This window comes from Triturus cristatus, chromosome 11 (genome assembly GCF_964204655.1).
Source record: "Triturus cristatus chromosome 11, aTriCri1.1, whole genome shotgun sequence".
Lineage (NCBI taxonomy): Eukaryota > Metazoa > Chordata > Amphibia > Caudata > Salamandridae > Triturus > Triturus cristatus.
The window spans coordinates 223,795,621-223,816,247 of record NC_140594.1 but is presented as its reverse complement, the minus strand read 5'-3'; the positions used below and the strand labels follow the sequence as shown (position 1 = coordinate 223,816,247).

The following is a 20,627-nucleotide window of genomic DNA, read 5'->3' as shown; positions in this document are numbered from 1 at the left end:
ATCAACCCTCAACATCAATGGAAACCAGGAGCCAAACAAAGAACAAGAGACGTTAATTGTCAACCTCTCACCCCGCATATTGAATGAGACTGAGAAAACCGTTCTCCAAAAAGGTTTGGGGTTTGTCCCGACACCTAGGATCGACTCGTTCAGAGATATGTGTGAAATACAGGCCTTTTTTCCCAAAATACGTCTGAAGGCTTATTTCTATGGAGAACCAGAGATCTCTATTGAAGACTCGGGGCTACATAAACCCTCCACTTTCACACCACACAGTGGGATGATCCCTAATGAGGTCTTAACCTTTGAGCAGGCAGTCCTGAAGGACTGGAAACAAATAAAACCTGCTAAGACCTTTCATAACATCACTACTGGTGAAGAATCTGCACTACTATCACTGAGTGACGATCCTTCGATCACTATCAAACAAGCAGATAAGGGGGGAGCAACGGTAATAATGTAAACTACAGATTACCGTATGGAGTGTGAACGCCAACTCAGTGATAGGAAGTATTACTTACCAATCACAGAGGACCCAACTACTCGACTCAAAACATTGATTAACACAATGGTTTTCCATGCTGAGACCCACGGGTGGATTACTACTAAGGAAGCTACCTTTCTGGTGACTGCTGAACCATTAACCCCTTACTTCTACTGCCTTCCAAAAATACATAAGGGGACTAACCCGGTTCCTGGCAGACCCATCGTGTCCGGAATCGGATCTCTCCTTGAACCACTCTCACAGTTTGTGGATCACTTTCTCAAGCCTGTGGTCCAAAAAACTCCCTCTTTCCTTAGAGATACTATGGATATCCTCAGACTTCTAGAGGGTTCTCAACACCAGGGACAAGTGGATCTCCTTGTTACCCTGGATGTTGAGGCCCTATACACCAACATTCCTCAGAGGGCCACCCTTGAGGTGATAGAGGATGTTTTTAGTGAACTGGAGTGGGGATCATCTACACCGCGTCCCTTTGTTCTGGAATGTGCTTCTCTAGCTCTCACGGAGAATTTCTTCGAATACGAGGGCCAATTATTCCATCAAATAGAGGGCACTTCGATGGGGAGTACATTTGCCCCTAGAGTGGCCTGTATCTATATGGCAGCATTTGAGGAGCGAGCCATTCACCACGAATCTAATCCCTTTAGGTCTAACATCTTATTGTGGAAGAGATTCATTGATGATATTTTTCTTCTGTGGAGAGGTGACCGAGTCCGTTGTGACGAATTTTGCAAATGGGTTAACACCTTAAACCCTTATCTGCGGTTTACCCATACAATATCTGACAAACTAATCCCTTTCCTGGACCTCTTGATCCTACTTAATGATCAGATGATGAGCACCACACCATCGCAAGTCTACCGATCGAAATAGTTTGCTACATTTTGATAGCTACCACCCTGTAGCTCTTAAGCAAAATCTCCCTTTTGGACAGTTCCTCCGCATTAGGAGGAACTGTACTTCTTTACCTGACTTCATACAGGAATCTTCGATTCTGACTAATAATCTCCTCCAACGGGGATATCATAGTCATGATGTAAAGAAGTCATTTAAACGTGCCCGTAATAACAACAGGGAAGGGCTATTGGAACCAAGGGATCGTACCAGCGATGATTGCCTTACTTGTGTATCTACATACACGCCTAATTCGACTAAACTGAGAAACATCATCAAGAAACATTGGAAGATCCTTAACACCGGGATACTTTCATTGACTACCCCACGGTTTGCTTTTAAACGCACTACCAATCTCAAGGACAGGCTTGTACACACGAGACCCAAACCACATAACACCACCAAACAGGCCACTCTATGGAATCTACCTCCCGTAACGGGCCATTATCCTTGTGGCACATGTGTTGTATGCCCCCTCACCAAAGTTATGAAAAACATTGAATTTCCTAATGGGTTCACATGGCAATACAGAACCCATACAAATTGCAATACCCAAAATTGTATTTACCTAATTTCATGCCCTTGCAATCTCCCCTATATAGGGATGACCACAAGATCGGTTAAAACCAGAATCATTGAACATCGGAGTTATTTAAGGTGTAACAAAGTCAACACCAAAATGACAACACATTTCTTTGACAAGAAACACGCCCCTGATTCTCTACGGTGGACGGTCCTCCAATGACACACATCATTTACGAGTACTGTAAAATGACTCTAAAACGCAATCGCGTTACCTCATGAGCGTTTTCACGAGGACAACACCGAGGGCTCCTTTTTCAACCTTTCGACTCTTATCAATTTATGTTTTCAAATTTGTGTGCTAATCAGCTACACGCTTTGTTCTCATGCCCAACTACGAACAGCTTGGCGGTATGAGTTTCAATACATCGACCATAGCACCTCTTTGCTTAGCGACTGTTGCCATGAGTTATAGTTTATTAACTTCTTCTCTCATTGGTTGACAATCCTGACCCTTAATGCCGATTGGCTGCCGATCACCACCTGACTGGACACAAGAACCAATTATGACGGGTATAGTTCCCGTACGTGCTGCATCCTGGAAATGCACCGATGAGCCTAGAATTCCGATTGGCTCTGAGGGCCTATGTATGCTCCGCGCCAGCGATCAGTGTTGTCCACCGAGCTGGCGCGGTCAGAGGGTAGGAACCAAGGCATTCGGATTCGCGGATTGCCGTAAGTACCAACCACAGTCCTGGGGAGAGCTTGGGACTCCGTTTAACTCCTTATTGAATAGTATTAAGACAAGACTAATACCCTCCCATCATGATAAACTAAAGATAGACAGTACTACTGTCCTTACTGTGATCTCACGATCTTGTTGTTATCGCTTGTAATACATGTCCCCCACGAGGGATATTAAATAATATTGCTATTTTTAACAAACCTGTGAGCATTATGATAAACAATAGTTCAAGTCACACTCACCTGATTTAATCCTTTGCACTCCTTTTTCTGGGGGGCGTTTTTTGTCAACAGAACACTGTACTTTTCAGTGTTTTCTCAGCGCCATCTCGCTGACACCAGAGACCCGGGATACCAGGGTGAGTGTTATTTACCCTTCAGTTTTAACTTAGGTTAATCCCAAGCCTGGTTTAGATTCATCTAACACTGACATTTTTTACACATCATTTCTGCAGAAATAATTGTCACACTTGACTAGTGCATTACCTTAGTCATTGAGTATTTTAGAGACCACGATTTAGCATGTTATAAATTTGCACATCACCAATACTGCAGGACACCTCGTGGGTGCAGTTCATGAGGCGAATTGAAATTAAGATTGTTTTTAGCAAATATGCTTATTTAACGTGTACTTTTTGTCCACCCATTTTCTTTTTTACAGGCGTATAATCTTATATGTTCAAGTAACCACTTATTAGGGTGCTGTATCGGTGGTAAGTATTAGTTGCTACCACTACCAAGAAGTGTGTGAACTTTCTGGTCCTGAAGAATTGCGGCCAACTTGACCGATGCAAGAAACATGTTGACCACTATTCACTAGAGCGTAATTCAGACACCCTCACTGGAAGATTACGCATGTTATTGTTTTTAATTAAGAGTGGGACCTTTCTTATTAAAATTTGTTTTCTAGGATCTCTACTACTTATTTTTAACACACTTAGTCTCACACGCACATCACTATAGGGCCCTCACTTGCACTCACCAACCGGCAATGAATGGAATAAAGATCTCCACTAAAAGGCGCCTCTAAGGTCGCCGATCGGGGATTGCAGCGCCGCCCCGATTCGGAGCAGACCTGATGATGATACTTGACATCTGGGCCACCTGCTGACGATACATGACAGCTAGTTTGCTGGATGTGTGAGGGTCTTTTTCCAGAAGGAGATACTTCCTCCTGACTTACTCTTTTCCACAATCTTTAACAGCCTCTCTAGGAACAGCGTACCTTTGTACTTTTAGATTCATACCTGGGCTAAGTATGCTGGACCTGTCTTAAATAGCCCCCTGTTCCTCCTCTTTTGTTATCATAAATAGAAGAAGCCCTCTTTTGCATTTCCAGGAAGAGCTAAAGCTGCCCTTCTTTCTGTCAACTGTTACACTTATCTCTCAGATAGCTAATCCCTATTCAGTCATCAGCAGGTGACACCAACTTTCATGGGCCCAGAGGCAACCCATTGTTCTCTGAGCCAGGGTTGTCAAATCTCTCAGCCAACGGTGTGTATTCAAGCTCGTGAGGTGTTATGATTGCCAGAACTGGTTTTAAACCCGTTCTGCCTCAAGCAACCTAAAGTATAGTTTTACAAAGCTAACTTTGTGCTTCTATTATCAACATTCTGATTTCACCATCAAGTTAGACTTTATTAACTAAGCAGAGAATAAATAAAGTTGAAGCATTTTTCTAGTGCAGGTGGAAAATAAACCTTTTTGGTTTCACCTAGCCCTATTAGGGAATGGAGGGTCAGGTCAAAGTTAAACTGCTTTAGGTTTTATTTCACTGTGGAAAAAAAAAAACCTTGTATATATATATCATATGAAGATGCAGTGTATATGTATACGTATTTCATGCTGATGAAATGTCTTTATTAATAATGAATTCATTGTTTGATTACATTTGCACGTTTAAACATGGCCGAAACTTTTCTTTGAACACATTGTTAAGTCCTCTTTTGATGTTTGTTTAATGGAGCACCACATCACCAATCATTGCAAAGCTTGTGATTTAAATTATGCTGTCCCGGGACGCCGTGTAAAATTGACAAAGGCAGTCGCCGAAACGCGTCTTTGGTGTGATTTTTAGCCAAATAAATCTGGTTAAATAATTCCCCATGAGTGCTGTACTTCGTACCTTTGAGCAGTGTGATATATATATATTCCAGTGAATGAACCAAAGGTTACGCCCCCGGAGTGCACCTCTTATGGCCTCACATAATACATCACTCATGAACTGGTCAGTGACATCTCTGATGACCTCTCATATGACATAAATTGAGTGTAAATGTTTTTTTAAAGTTTCTCAGAGGTAAAGATATATACTAAGTTACTGCATAACGATACTAATGATACCAAGATGTCATCAGATCAATAATCTTGTTTTCAAACCGGATATACTATTTATCATTAAACTATCTCTACACTTACACATGTCTCTTGCTGATGTATGTGTTATGGTAGTGCTCAGCGCTCGAAAAATCATAAAATTTTTACTAGAACTGCAGGTCTAATAACTTGAAACATCTACTTGACCTAACTGTAATGCACTTGACCTCTGTCTCTGAAAGCTGAGCAAATGTGACAAGTTAACAAGATTTAAAGGCACTTTTTATGTTCATTCACGTTGTGAGCAATAAAGATGCCTTAAATCTCCCTATCTTGTCACATTTGCTCTGCTTTAAGAGGGCGAGGTCAAAAGTCAGTTCTTCCTACTTGCCAGAAAGGACGAGTAGGACCTAAAATTAGCTGATCCTAATTCAATCTGGCTTGCAAATGCTAGCAGGCGAGTGGATTTTTTCGGGCCCTGGTGCTTTCCGACAGTCTAAGCTGTCCATTGAGTCTTCACTTCACAGTGATGGCTGAGAATACTTCAGTTTTACGATACACGGACCAGTTTTTTTAGAGCTATGTCCTTTGTTGTGGATGAATGTAGTAGTAGATTACAATAAATGTATCTTCATGAACCCCTTTCTCTAGGGTGATGGCTCAATTTAGTAGACATTTGCAAAAGACTCCTTTCTGTTCACAAATTTGTCCAGGATAAAGAATCCTATCAGTGTGGTTTGTCACACAGTGGCATGTCTACTAATACCTCACTACTGGTTGTATGTTATAGAAGTTTCTGTAAATCTGACATTTCCACAAAATCTCTTTCCAGGTTCACAAATGGTGTTGGTGTGGTTTGCAATACAGTAGCCTATACAAAAAGATGTTACTTTGTTCATAGGAGTGTTGTAGAAAACACAGAACTATCTGCTCAGAACTGTCTCTTACGTGATAAGTGAGTGTAGTAGATAACGTTACAGTGAGCTATGTGCTTTGTCTCTCATCTGTGTCCTCTTCTTACTCTTATAAAATTTAAATAGTATATTCTGAAGTATGTAAAAGTTTACTTTACTGGATTATGTAATCAGTGATGTAATTAAAGATGTCGTCAGTGATACCATGAGTGATGTCACTGACCATGTCATGAGTGATGTAATATATGAGGTCATAAGCAGTGCATGGGGGGCATAAGTTCTAGTTAGCTTAGGCAACTATAACTGCTGAATTTTTATGGTTTTGTGTGTAAAATCTGAACCAAACTATAACGTCGCTGTAACTTTTATTTTTTTATTTTTTCCCCACTGAATTTCTACTTTTTAGGTCTCGGCTGGCATGGGCTGCACTGTCTCGCTGGCGAGATTAATGTTTTGGAGTAACTTCTGTAAAGGGCTTTAAGCCCCGCCCATCTTTCCCATTGGCTGACGTCACCGTTTATGCTTAACGGTGGCCAGCCATTGGGAAAGAGCTCTTTGTGGCTCTTTCAGACGGCCCACCTGGACGGGCTCGTCTGCTTTCCTTCTGCCGTAAAAGGTTTCTTATCTTTATGGTGCCATGTGTTCAAACACATGGCCCCCATAAAGACAAGAAATCGTCTACAGCGCGGTCCTCTTTCATTTTCGGGACTGCGCTTATGTCTTTTTTTTGTAGCGTTTGAGGTTGCAGCGGCGCTGCAGCTGGATGGAGGGAGCCGGTCTTGGGCTGCCTCTCGAGGCCTGCTCGTTTCCAGTCTTTGAAGAGCTTTAATATGAGGGTCACGCAGGCAATGTTCGATACGATCAGAGCGCCTTCCTCTTGGGCAGCCCTCCCCTGGCTGCCCTGCACAGCCTGGCTGAGATGAAGACCCCGCTCTAGCCGGCCTATCCGCTGCCTTGGCTGCCCTCGTCCTCCTCCTCGTTGCCTCCCTCCAGTACCGCCTCTCCCTCGCCGCCCCGGGGTCCCTCAAGTACGGGTCCCCGCACCACCCACCGCAGCAACTGGCAGCCATGTCGCACGGCATCAACGACATCCTGAGCCGCCCCGCGATCTCTTGTCTGGCCGCCCTGAGCCCGGGGGGGATGCTGGCCAGCCTGCCCCGCTTCACCAGCCTCAGCCCCCCACCGCCGCCCTCCGGCCTCTACTTCAGTCCCGGTGGCGCTGTGGCAGTGGCCCGCTATACCAAGCCACTGGCTGAGCTGCTGGGAAGGACGCCCATCTACTGGCCCGGGGTGGTGCTGGACCCGCCCTGGAGGGACGCCAGACTCGCCTGCCCCCGCCCCCTGTGAGTGCCTTCAGCTATACAACGCCTGGAACCTAGGTACAGTGTGTGTCTGCGTGATGTGGCTGTCTTGTGTGTGCTTGATTCTGTGTTTATCTTTGTGGACCTGCAGCAGTGTGTGTGTGGTATAGTTGTAGGGGAGAGGGTGTAGCCTAACAGCCAGAGCTGCCGACCTTGGAGCTGGAAAACCAGATTCGAGCCTCTGCGTCGGCTCAGCATCCTGTGATTCTGTTCAAATCACCTAATCTGTCCGTACATGCCAGGAATGAATGTGTCCTTGTGTAATGTTACTGGTGCTCATGTAAAGTGCTCCAATACGTTTGGGTCGATTTTTCGCTATATAAGACTGCAAAAAAAAAAAATGCCGTGCCATTGCCCACATAATGCACCCTTCACGTGACCTTGACTAATGCTACTGCTGTTTTAAATAACCAGTCGTTTTACTGTGCAAGTGCTGCGCTGAATAAACCCGTGTCCTAAAGAATAAATACGTGCTAAAACTAAATGTCTGCTGTTGGCAGCGCGCAGCTCTTTCCATAGCCTTTAAAGGGTAATTCCACAGTGTAAATGTTGCTGTGTTGATTGGGGGGCTGAAATTACCCCACCCTTTCAATGCGGCATTACCAAAGATTCGGAGCCTGACTCACAAAATCATTTATAAGAACCAGGAGCAGAACTACAAGAGGACGCCCTTACATACTATCACGGGCCTCTGTGAACTGACCACACAATGTCCACGCTGGGTATCCATAAAAGAGCAAAGATGCAGTGTTTAGAATTCTACTAAATGTATCTGAATATTCCCATTCTATTACCATTTTCGATGTTTAACATTCCGTCAATAATACTACTTTGTAGACATTTGGATGTTTTGGGCCAATTCGCGAAGGCGTGTAAAAGTACAAAAAATAAGTATTACTAGAATAACACTTTACATACTCTAAAAGTCCTCTGTGAATAGTTGCTCTTAGACTACTCATTTGTAAGGGTCACCCCAATGGCTTTATTTCCCTGGGAAACCTGGTTACCAGTCCTACCCTTTCAAGCAAAACAAACCTTGGCAAAGCCAATAGGTTTCACTTTTATAATACGAAAGCCAAGCTGTTAGTTTTGCCATTGTTTGTAAAGTATTGTGAGTGCACGGTGTGGTGCATGTGAGTTTTTGTGCGTGCGGAGTTTTGAATGCACGGTTTAGGTGTTTTCTTTTAGCACGCCTGGTGTTATGTTGAGTGTGCACGCTGTACACTGTCATGCATAATTGGAGTCGTGTTTCTGTGTGATGTATGTATAGGAATTTGTGTTGTAGTGTGTGTGCCTGTCTCTACTATGTGTGTTAGTAAGACGGGCCTGTGAGGGGTAATAAAACTTTCATAATCATTGTACACAACAGGGAGTGCGGCCCGCTCCAGACACAGTGGTATGAACTCTTCCATTGTGTGAAGGTTCAGCGCTGTTTACTCAGGGCTGCAGTCAGACATCCTCTCGGGAATACATTTTTTTTAAACAGAACAAACCACTTTCGGTGCGGACAAAAAGCAGCGGAGTTGGCTGATATTTTCTCGGAAACTAAAATACTGGGATGTAAAAAGTTGAATGTCTGTGTGACTTGCAGTTATATAGAGCATGCCGCGCTTTCAGAACACATAGAAAGGGTGAACAGGACGAGGCCCTGGCGCAAAGTGACCTCAAAACAGAGGGTGTGGCCAAACAGGTAAAGCGGTCCACCTTGAAGCTGGGGCACCGCGTTGGAGTCTGGCAGCGACTCCCACCATCCTGTGATTCTGGGCAAATCGCTTAACAAACAAGCATTTGCAATGCAATAGGTCTCGACTTTGTAAGAGTTTGAGCTGTTGTCATTGTAAATGACAATGCCTTTCATTTGTGTTTTGAAAACCTGTAAGCGGTCCGTAAACACGCAGTTTGTACTAATAGCTGGCAGTAAAAGAGGCGCAGTTACTGCCAGCCTTGTAAGCAACGACTATAAGTACAAAGTGTGTGTTTACTCACCGCTTGCAGGTTTTCAAAACACATAAATAAAAGGCATGTCATTTAGAATGCCAATACCTCAAACTCTCGCAAAGGCGAGACCTATTGCCTTGCAAATGCTTGTTTAATGTTGTTTCGGGACTATAATCCCTAGTAAATTTGTAACGTTTTTTAAATTTCATAACTTTGTAAAGTTTTTTAAATTTCATTTCATAACCAACCTTTGAGAGTGGGTGGGTGAGTGTCTGTAGGGGTCTGTGAGTGGATGTGTGTTGCCTGTTGCTCCGGCCTCCTGGCTGTAGGTGCGCATCTGGCAGCACAACACTGGTTTCGGAAGGCGGAATAAATTGAACGGCATTGAGGGTGGCTCGCAGCACCATCGGGGGCAGGACTCCGCTTGTGATTTTAAGGAGAGGATGTGGGCACAGCATTTGAGTTACGCTGGTCAGTCACCTCGTTGAATGTATTGTTGGTACCGATATTGTTGCGCTTTCTACCCTTGCAGGCCTGGGTCACCACTCCTTACTGCGCGATAATTTGACATTAATTTTTTTTTTCTTTTTCTTTTATATTGCTCACCACTAGATGGCATCATCGCGTTACTGCAGGTTTGCTTTAGAATAGTAATGCTGTTGGCAAATTGAACACGTTTTGGAAATTCAGTTCTATTAACTCGTACTGCTTCCTAATTCTCACAGCCCCTGTTGGGGACCTTGGTGCCCACTTGTAAGGATTGGGTAATTAATACGAGTGACATTCAACAAGTAGGAGTGACACTCTATCACGATTAAAATCGAGCAATGAAGACGAGGAAAACATAAATATAAAAAGTTACACCCATATGAGCAACGAGTAACTCGAAGAAGATCTTTAAAGGGCTGCAAAGCACCAGAAATGGAAGTGCCCTCGTACTTTTAAACAAGTGCAGCTGAGCTGTCTGCTGCGGTCGGCGTGCGCCGCTAATGACCCCCCCCCCCCCCCCCCCCCCCCCACCCGTAGCGGCAGTAAGATGTCTTTCACACCAGTCCACCACAGCTTGTACTGTCACAGAGCTACAGGCTGTTGACATCGCTGTGCGCTTGGCTCTGAAAAAAGTGTTAAAGTAGTGCCAGATGTTTTACTGGCATGCTGCACCACAGTGGCTCAACCTGACCGGACTACCACAACATGAGTTAGTGTGATTTACAAGCTCGTGGCGAGGTCAGAGCACAGAGCACAGAGTGACTGACTGCACAAGTGTGAGACTGCAGAGCTCAGCTAGCCTATAGCAAACACAAGGCGCACACACAGGCAGCTGAGATGAATCCTCATTGACTACACGCTAAAAAAGCAATTTTTTTAATTAGACTCAGTCCAGACAGATACCTCACTCTACCAGGCAATTACTCTGTGAGACAAGCAGCAATACGGTATGGGCCGCCTCGTGGCTACATTCCAATGACTAAGATTCTCCCGCAGCTGCAATGCCGGGCATGATTGAGGGTGATGACTCAGCTGCTGCACTGTAGTGGAGGACTGTAAATACCTCCACACTGAAATGCGTTAGTCTAACGCCTGATGCGTGGTATTTGGCAGGGCTGTTAACGGCACTGGTTTTAAAAATTTGGGGCATTTTAGACTGCTTTGTACTTCCTCTCCCTGAATGCATGGCCACTGTCCAAGCCAGCTCTGCTGTCACCGGTTCCGCAGCACAGTGCATCTCACAAGAACCAGGGATGTGTTTCCTTATCTCCCCTCTTACCTTAAAGCACACACTTGGTCCGCTTACAGCAGTCACTCACCTTAATTTCCTGACGGACAATGAATAAAAACGAAATGATGAGGAAATCAGAAAATCCCAGCACACCACCAAATAAAGCATGAGAGGAAACTGCGCGCGTTCACAGGGGGCCCGGGATTTGGACTAGGAAGGACATGTGGTGATAACGCTGTGGTTTGCTGCTGGCAGCCTCCTTTGTGCCACCTCCCTTCCGTCTGAGTAGACGGGGGATCCCCTGCTGCCCTCCGAGGGAATTGAAGAGGACTGGGGAGCCTGCTCACAAAAGGTCACTGCTTACTAAACTGCTCGTTGCAAAACACAACAATCACGTTATCTCCGACCACTGCTTTATTTTACTTTTTTCTGGGCCATCGGTCAAGATGTCTGCTAACGGATGGCTGGATAGAGTGTGCGGTAAGTTGTGAAAGAATCACACAGCAAGCATTTTATATCTTCAAAAGAGATGCTGAAAGGATAAAGAGTAACAGCCACCCGACGTTACTAAATACGTAGACAGCAGTCTACAAATGTACAAAACAATAAAAGTCCATATCCTGAGTGAAATGTCCGAAATGAAATTGAGTCCACACGATATTTCCGTAGAAATCTTTTCCGATTTTGTTTTATTCCAAGTTCTGCAAGGTTACAGCCACTTCAGCCATCAGAAAAACCACTTTAACCAACACGTGTTTCGTCTTTGTGGAAGTATCCACCGACTTCCTCAGGGCTAAGAGTAAACCGGTAAGCCCACATTATGACTGATACAATCACACGCTAATGTAATAAAGCGTCAATCTATTAGTGACAAACAAGGCAGAAACTGATGAATTACAAGATAGTAAAGGTCATTTGAGAAAGCGAGGTATAGCAATAGATAGAGGAGAGGAAGACTAACCTTTATACACCTACTGTAAAGCCCAAAAGAAAACCGTGGTATGGATGAAGTGCTACAAAAATGAGAGGAAAAAGAATTTTAACCCATGTGCATAAAGGTAAAACCAAGGTAATATAGCATTCAGTGCCGACTCACCAACAACGTCAATTGGTCAACAGGTACTCCGTATAGTGTGTACTTACAAGATGGCGTTTGCAGGCTTGTCACATACAAGTTTAGTCTGTTTTTGCTGTTGACTTGACGGGGACTTGTATATAAAGACACTCCAAGATGGCGAGATTGCAAGACGCCATTGTCACATGAGGAGTACTCTCCTTGAGGACCTATTTTCTAAGGTAAAGTCCCTTACGTATAGTCTATTTAGCTTATCGGTAGACATTATGTTTTGTAATTATCGATCTTAATATTGGATTAAGTTCCTATGATACGGTTTTGGGACGTACTGAGATCCTTGGGCTTCTTATATGTCTAGGATAAGGGTTACAGAGAATACCTATTAGTTATACCATGATCTGACCAAATGGAAGGTTTTCGTCTGAACTTGTGTTGATTTTGGCAAATTGATTACTTTTATTTTTTCGATTCTTACCTGGTGACTGTAGTGTTTCACATTACAGGATATCGCTTTCGTTGCACCTATGGAACTTGATTTTGATTGTGAGGATATGAGTTATCTTTACTTTTGCCATACCAATTGACGTTGGTGAATTGGCACTAAATGCTATATTACCTTGGTTTTGCCTTTCTGCACATGGGTTAATATTCTTTCTCCTCTCATTTTTGTAGCACTTTGTCCATTTTACTTTCACTTACCACAGTTTTCTTTTGGGCTTTCAGGGATGTGGAATTCCTATAGCCGACGCCCAGGACATATTGTTTGTGGTCAAGGGCAACAAGTTTTCATGTGTATTTTGTCCTTGGGAGAAGTAGGCCCAACTCCTGCAGCACAGACCCTTTGGGTGGCAGTTTGCAGTACCACATTCTGGATCAGGGAAGGGCACTGTCTGCAGTTAAGGTAATATTTTTATCCATATGTTCATGCTGTTCAAACTTGTATTTATGGTTCATAAATTGAAGCCTTTATTATTAGGGTGAGCGCTCCAAGTAAATGTTGTAAGCTCTGACTGCACTGCTGACAGTGGTTCCAGTATAAACATGTGTACACATATTTTCAAAGTTTAGCAATATGATGCTATGTACAATGTTTCCAGAATGTTCTCTGGTTTGATGCAAGATTGATGATTCTTTGCTTTCAAAATAAAATGTTCATAAACAAATGAAAGTATGGAAAAACAGTCCGCTAAACTACTGTCAAATTTCAGGTACCATTTGTTTGCAGCATCATTTAGTAACATGTGTTGATGCATGCTAATATTTCCCAAAAATATTCCTAATGGAAAATCAGCATAACCGGTTTCAATAAGATTGTGGGAAACACAAATAAACAAGCATTGGCAAAGCCAAACAGGTCTGAAATTGGTGGTCAGCTTTTTAGTTTAATCAATTTGTGAATTGTTTGGCACCATAATACTAAACATTGGCAAAAGCAAAAAAGATGTTTGGTCTCAAAAAGCACACACTGCCACAGTAGTTACTTGCACTGAACAAAACCACTTTATGTGCCGATATGCTCCTTGTAAAAGAGCAGAATGCTGTCATTCAGTGAAGCCTGGCGATACAGAGAGAAAGAGACAGAAATTTTAATAAAAGCCAGACCAAATTAGGGGCCCAATTATTAAAGAAAGTCTCAAAAGTGCACCCATGGTATATGTCCTTGCAGTAAGTGCAGCTATACGCTTTCGTGAATTCCCAAGAATATACAGAAGTAGGACAAGAAATATGACTCCTAGAAAATATTTGTGAACTGCTTTTTAGCATGAGCAAATATGCATGTGTTTGCATGTTCACTTTACCTCCAACCACTTTTTTCCCAACTCTGGAAGAAGGATTACGTCTATCATTGTCGGGAGTAAATTTCCATATGGGAAAATATTAGAGAAGAGTTGTTGAAAACCTTTAAAAAAATGCAAGTAAGTAGGTTTTCACAGACTCAAAAGGGCACTGCAACCCTGGAACTAATGCTTACCACTACCTTCAGCCCCAGTATGTAGATCTGCGGAAATGTGGAAATATAAGGGGATTGCAAGTATTCAAACACTACTATGATACAAGCCCTGGCATAATCAGAGGCTATATCAGAGCTCCTATATAATGAGATTGCTTACATAATTGTCACCGCACTACATGGCACCAAAGGGACAAGTGGATTTCGTTTCAGGACAAGTAGATTTATGAAGCAACCTGCCCCATGGACAAGGTGACATTTCATTAAATTCCACACCACTGGCTTTACACTAGGTGTATAAATGTTAGCCTTCCTCTCCTCGATCTATTGCTATACCCTCGCTTTCGCAAATTACCTTTACTATCTTGTAATTAATCGTTTTCTGCCTCGTTTGTGTCTCTAATGGATTGATGCTTTAATACATTAGCATGTGGTTGTATCAGTCACAATTTGGGCTTAACTGTTTACTTTTAGCCCTGAGGAAGTCTGTGGATACTTCCACAAAGACGAAACGCGTGTTGGCTAAAGTAGTTTTGCTGATGGCTGAAGTGGCTGTAACCTTGCACAACTTGGAATAAACAAGATCGGAAACAATTTCTACGGAAATATTGTGTGGACTCATAACTTCATTTCGGACATTTCGCTCAGGACGTTTACTTCTTGGTTGAAGATTTGGCAGCCAATCCGATCTCCCCTATGAGATCTGTGCTTAGGCTCCACCCAGGTATACATATTTCTCTTTTTTTTTTTTTTTTTTTAATAACTCAAAAATACTGAACAGATTTACACCAATTTTCAAAAAGGGCTCTTTCAGGACCAAGAGTTAGTGTTCTGCCAGATTTGGTGCAATTCTGTTAAGCAGTTTAGGCTCTAGTCATGCCAAAAAAGGCCTATGGGAATTTGCATGGGATAAAAAAAGCTCTGGAGCCTTTCCCTTTTTCTCGGCCCGCTTGACGAATCCCCTCAACTTTCCAAACAGCAGTTTAACCCTGGTGTGTACTACTTTTGAAAATCTTTGAAGAGTCATAAATGGCGCCAAAGTTAGTAGCAAAACAAAAACCGCTTTTCTTCAGGACACTAGGACCTAACTATAACTACCTAGTGGCGACCACCAGTAGGAGATATTACCTACTGGCGGTCACCAGTAGGTAGGTCTAGTTGGAATGTAGTTTCCATAGGACGAACCTTTTTTATTTTGCGAGTAACTTTGGTGTTTGACAAATCCTCACAATTTTCAAAACTAGTTTACCACTCAGCTGAAGTGTCTTGAAAATTCTGGGGTGATCAGTCAAGCGAGGGCAGAGAAAAAGGAGGGGATGGTCCCAAAACTCTTTTTCCCCTATGTTAATCTCCATAGGAAACATTAGACACTGCTACAGCCTGAACTGCTGAACAGGATTACAACAAATTTGGCAGGAAGGTAGCTGTTGGTCCAGAAAGCGCCCTTTTTGTTAAGTGGTGTAAATCTGTTGCGTAGTACATTGTAGGTTATTCGGATATACATCTGGGGATGTGGAGGACCAGCGACCCCTCCCCCCCCCCCCCCCCCCCCCCCCCCGAGATCTTGTGGTGTGATCGGATTGGCTGCCAACACTTCAAACCAGGAAGTGTTGGCAGGCATCTTGTCACTCAGTTGAGACTGACCCTGTCTCAAGGTGTTTCATGATGCCACAAGAGTCTTGCAAGATCTTAATGGGTGGAAGTAGAAAAAGAGCAAAGGCTCAACCAATAGTTACTATTTGCATTACATGGTCGAAGAACCTGGGTGTATTAAAAATGTGTTTTCGATTATATGAAAAGAAAAGTGTCAACGTTTTTGAACAATAAAAAAACCAAACTCACTAGTTAGTTAGCAGGCTAACTATAACTTGTATCTCCGCCAGGCACTGCTTATGACCTCTCATATGACCTCACTCATGACATTTTGTATGATACCATTGACATCACTGACATCATGCTGCTTTGTTTTCCAGCATTTTGCTGTATAAATTGCTAATGACACTTCGGATAGTACCCATTAACAATCAACCCCTAATATATGGATACCCTCATTGAGTACAGTGGTCAATCTGTATATAATGGTTCAGAGAAAGCCAAAATAGTAAATGCCAATTCCAAAATAAATGCCCTAATATGGACAGCTTTTATCTGTATCAAAACCCTGTCGCACACGAAACCTACATTATGAAATGAAGTTGATATCGATAGAGAACTGAGTACTCTAAACAGTGTTTTCTCTATGGAGGCAGTTCATCCTATACCACACCGTTTGCAAGCAGTGAAATTGTCATGAGAAATACACCACAGAGTTTTCAAAAGAATCTACTACGAACAGTATAAAGTGTATCCAACTGTTGTCCAAAAAGATACTATTTGCCAAAAAAATAACCAAAATCTGCGGGTGCTAAAGATCATACTACCTTCACCCTTCATACAGCGGTGAACACTTTCTTCTGAAGCAAAACAAGCACATGTACATAGGTTAGTACATGGTGCACACACTCTTCTATGTTAAGTATAAATTATCATGCAGACACGATTCGATCTAATAAATCAAGGCTGCTTACAAACGTTAGTATCTACTACGTAGAACGTTTCTCCTGTTGGAAACTTTTTCAGCAGAACCAACATTTTTGTGGAGCATAATGAATACAAGTCAACTGTCGCTTGCACACAGAGTTGCTCTTGAATGTAAACATTTATAACTTGTCCAATAGCTCTACACAGCTATGGTGACTTAGGAGCGCATGCGTTTTTTAAGCACTTACACCTATTAGCTGGACCAAAGCTGTACAACAATTTGTAGAAATGTAATTTGGTAGTTACCTGCCACTAATGTAAATTGTAAAGCAAACTAGCACACCCATAGGATGATGTGATCTGTGGCTTTTTCTACAAATCAAGGACATTTTCTCCTGCAATGTGTTGCTGCAATACATTAAACTGCTCTTGCCAGAAATATATTTGTCATATATGTGGGTAGTGAAAATGCACACTGCAGCCCAAATACGACATTAACTTTTCCATGCCATAGGCACTCTAAGGCACCATTTAAAATGGTTTATAAAGGAGGTAAATACGCCAAATAAGCAATTCCAATTTACACCACTTGATTTAGAGGTGAAGCACAGGCAATTTACTACTGTCTAGCAGTGGTAAAGTGTGGAGTCCTAAAACCAACAAAAATAGGGTCCAGAAAAACGTGCACTATCAGGGGTCACTATGCAGAAAAGACTAATTTGCTATAGGGTGCACCTGTACTACACCTCAGATACACAGGAAGCCTGTGGTAGGTTGGGGCAGAGCATGGTGGAGCAGATTCCACCTGCACGGACCGGTCCAAAGCCTTCTGGATCCCACCTAAACACTTTCAATAGAAGCACAAAAGGCAAGAAGTAATCCATGATGTAACAGCTGAGTACTGGACAATTGTAGGGAAGCAGATAAGTGCCGCAGCATCCCCACAGTGTAAGGAGAAGATACATTTTGCATGGTAGATTAACGATCCTTGCTCTAAATTGTCCTAAAACCAACTTATTGTTGTAGACGTTTTCACACGTACATATTAATAAACTCCTGATACCGCAGAGATTTTTATTGTGCTGCTGTATGCGATGTACTGAATATTTTCAAGGTTTAGTCTGTCACCTGGGAGACACCTGTAGATTATATATGTCCAGGAAGCTCGTATATCAGTTAGACAAAAATACCTACTGGAGGTCAGTAACCTGTTGCCTAATACTGTTCTTTTTTTTTTTTTTTTTTTTTGGGAGGTCATTGAATTCTTACTTACAGGAGCTTTCATACAGCCTTCTTCATCCACTGGTCTATTGGTGTCATTCACATTTTTCTTCTGCCCACTTCAGAGTACAGTATGTGTGGGCGGGTCAGCCCATAACAGCTGTTGGCTAATTTCAGCATGGGCTATGGCATTCTGCTCTTCCACAAGTAGCTTATCCTAATTTAAAGTAGTGTTATGTCCATATCTGCTTTTTCTTAAACATTTTTTTTACTTTTAGCCAGTTTTTATTTATATTGGTGAGTGCACTGCAACTCCCTGGAAAAGTCAACGTTTTACAAAAACCATGACAAAAAACTCTAACATAGCTGAAAGACTGGCAGCCAATGTCAGACTTATAGACTTTGTGATTGTTTGTTATTTGCTGCTTACAATTTAGTCCTGTGGATCCATGACACTTTCTGCTTCAGTAGCATGCTGCTGTAGAAGAGAATATTAGCATCTTATGTGTATTTGTAAAGCTCATTATCACCCGCAAGGGTATCCTGATGCTGAGCAGGTGTGTGTACTCGCCTAGCCAGCCTAGTTAATTGAAAAGCCAGGTCTTCAGCATCTTGCAGAATTCAAGAAGAGAGGAAGAGACTTTGATGGGCAGGGGGGCGGTCGTTTCACACTTTAGGAGTGATATAAGAGAACACTAGTCCTCCTGATCTGGTTCTGTGTATGTGTGGGATCTGTGTGAGTAGGACTCCTGCAGAGCTGAGGTGTCTGGATGAGTGGTGGAAGGAGATGTAACTGTTCAGGTAGGTGCGGCCTGAGTTGTGTAGCACCTTGCAAGTGTGTATGAGGAGTTTGAATTGAGCGCATTTGTGTATGGGGAGCCAGTGTAGTTCCCTAAGCTGTGATGTGAGTTCTGTTTTGGAGGTTGAGGATCAGTCTGACTGCCCAGGTCTGGATGGTTTGTAGTCTTCTAGTGAGTTGCTTGTAATCCCATTGATTAGATGTGAGATGATACACCGGTTACAGAATATGACACATGGTGTAAACAATTCAGAATGTATTTTGTAAAGGCTGGAAATGCATGCAGAACAATAAGGCATGTTCATGTAGGAAAAAATGGTGTAATTGTGTTTTTTTTGTTTTTGTTTCAGAAAATCCGAGCAGTTTATGACTCCAATCCAACACAGTTTAAGACCTTGCAGATGATTTTAGAAGGAGAGAAAGAACTGTATGGAGCCCAGTGGCCTAAGGCAGGCGCTACCCTAGCTCTGATGTGGCTAAAAAGGTGAGTTATATCATTTTGATACTGTGTAAATAGGAGACCTTTTTATTCTGTTTTTGTGTGTTTTTTTTCTGTTAACTTCATTGGCTTATTCCAAGTCTGGAAACTACCTTGCATGGTAGGTTTGTCCTCAATAATTGGGTTTGCTATCTGCTTGTCTAGTCTTTTTTGTGGAAGATAGGCCATGTTTAATAGTAATCTGTTTATCTCCTATGTTTAGTGAAGGGGGTTTCTGGTGTCCGCAAAACCCAGCAAAGAATTTGGGAGCTGCGTCGCAGTGGGTCTTGCATACCAGAGAATCACCCTGGATTCCACTGTCTCTTTCAAGGGTCAACCCCTTGTGAAGTGCGACCGGAATCTTCCTCTTTTATACCTCCGTTTCTTCATGGGATGACTGCAGAGATTGCCCCTCCCTTGCTTCTCATACGTGGACTCAGTGTGTTAAAATGCACGTTTGACTCCTTTTGAAGCGTTCATGAGCTTCCCCCTGGTGCACACACAGGAACAGAAGGCTTTGAGGCCGCAGGAGGCTTGGAGGTTCTGTTGGAAAAGACCCCAGACGAAAGAGGGGAATGTAGTGAGTTCTTACTTAAGCCCACAGTAGTTCTTCCTTATTTTAGCCTAACTACACATTTTAGGCCAAATTTGCTTTGCACAGTCTCACATAACTCATTTATTATTGTGCCACAATATTATTGTAGAAATAGGCTGCACAAGTTGTTCTGTCTGAATATTTCGTACATGGTCGAAGAACATTATTCCTTTTTTTTTTTTTTTTTTTTTTTTATATGCTCGGTAAAGCAGCACCTCCAAACATTTAGCCAACATAAGCGCCGCTGCTGTTTTTCGATATGCCACTTCTTATATAAACTGAGGCGTGCCCATTGGAAAACAGAGGAGGATTCATGCAGAGGCAAAAGGTCTTGCAACAGGCACACCAGCCTAGCATAAACAGAGTTTACACCTGCGATGCGGACTACCTAACTACAAGATACCAGGTATAGGGTCAGGAGCTAATCCCAGAGATGCCTGATATTGATCTGTGCTCACTAGTGAGGGTAGGTTTATACAGACATATCAGTTACCATGATAGGGATTTTCATTTTATAGAGTTTGCTCCTAATGCCTATTACTTTGCTAAATTGTATATGCTTTTTAACTGCAGCACACTTGCTTCATGATAGACAAAGATTGTTTCAATAAATATTGTAAACGTTCCTGGTGTGTTTTTTTTTTTTTTAATATGGGCATGCGTGAGTGAGAGAACAGGTGATCTGTTTCTTTGGTTCCCTAAGGGATTAGAGTGTTCTGGATTGCCAATTCACTTATTACTCCAGGATGTTTAGGAGTCCATGTGAGGTGCTATGAGCTCCTTTGGGCCCCTAGGTAAGGATCTTGTGCAGAGACAGTCCCTGCCATCTGACATCCTGTGGTCCCAGGCATAGTTCCGTTTCCAAATAGAATCCTTGCAACTGGACCTAGAGCCCAGACACAGGGCCAAATATTTCTTTCAGGATGCTGGACTAATTCTAATTCTTAAGTCGGTGGTACTTGCACACACTGATTTTAGTCTCCCTGACGATTCCCCAAAATGCTTTAGCCACAGTAAACACGACATTCAGTAAAAGCCCCAGGATCCAGTTTTTTTTTGCCTAGAATGGGCAGC

General features: G+C 42.7%; 1 protein-coding gene across 1 annotated transcript in view; it reads left to right on the top strand.

The window, feature by feature from the left end:
* Positions 1-20,627, top strand: part of GLTP (glycolipid transfer protein) — a 296,831-nt gene that overhangs the window by 150,066 nt on the left and 126,138 nt on the right. Inside the window, exon 3 of the mRNA XM_085633292.1 lies at positions 18,831-18,964. Coding sequence (XP_085489418.1) covers positions 18,831-18,964 — 134 coding nt within the window. The remainder of the gene's footprint in view (positions 1-18,830; positions 18,965-20,627) is intronic.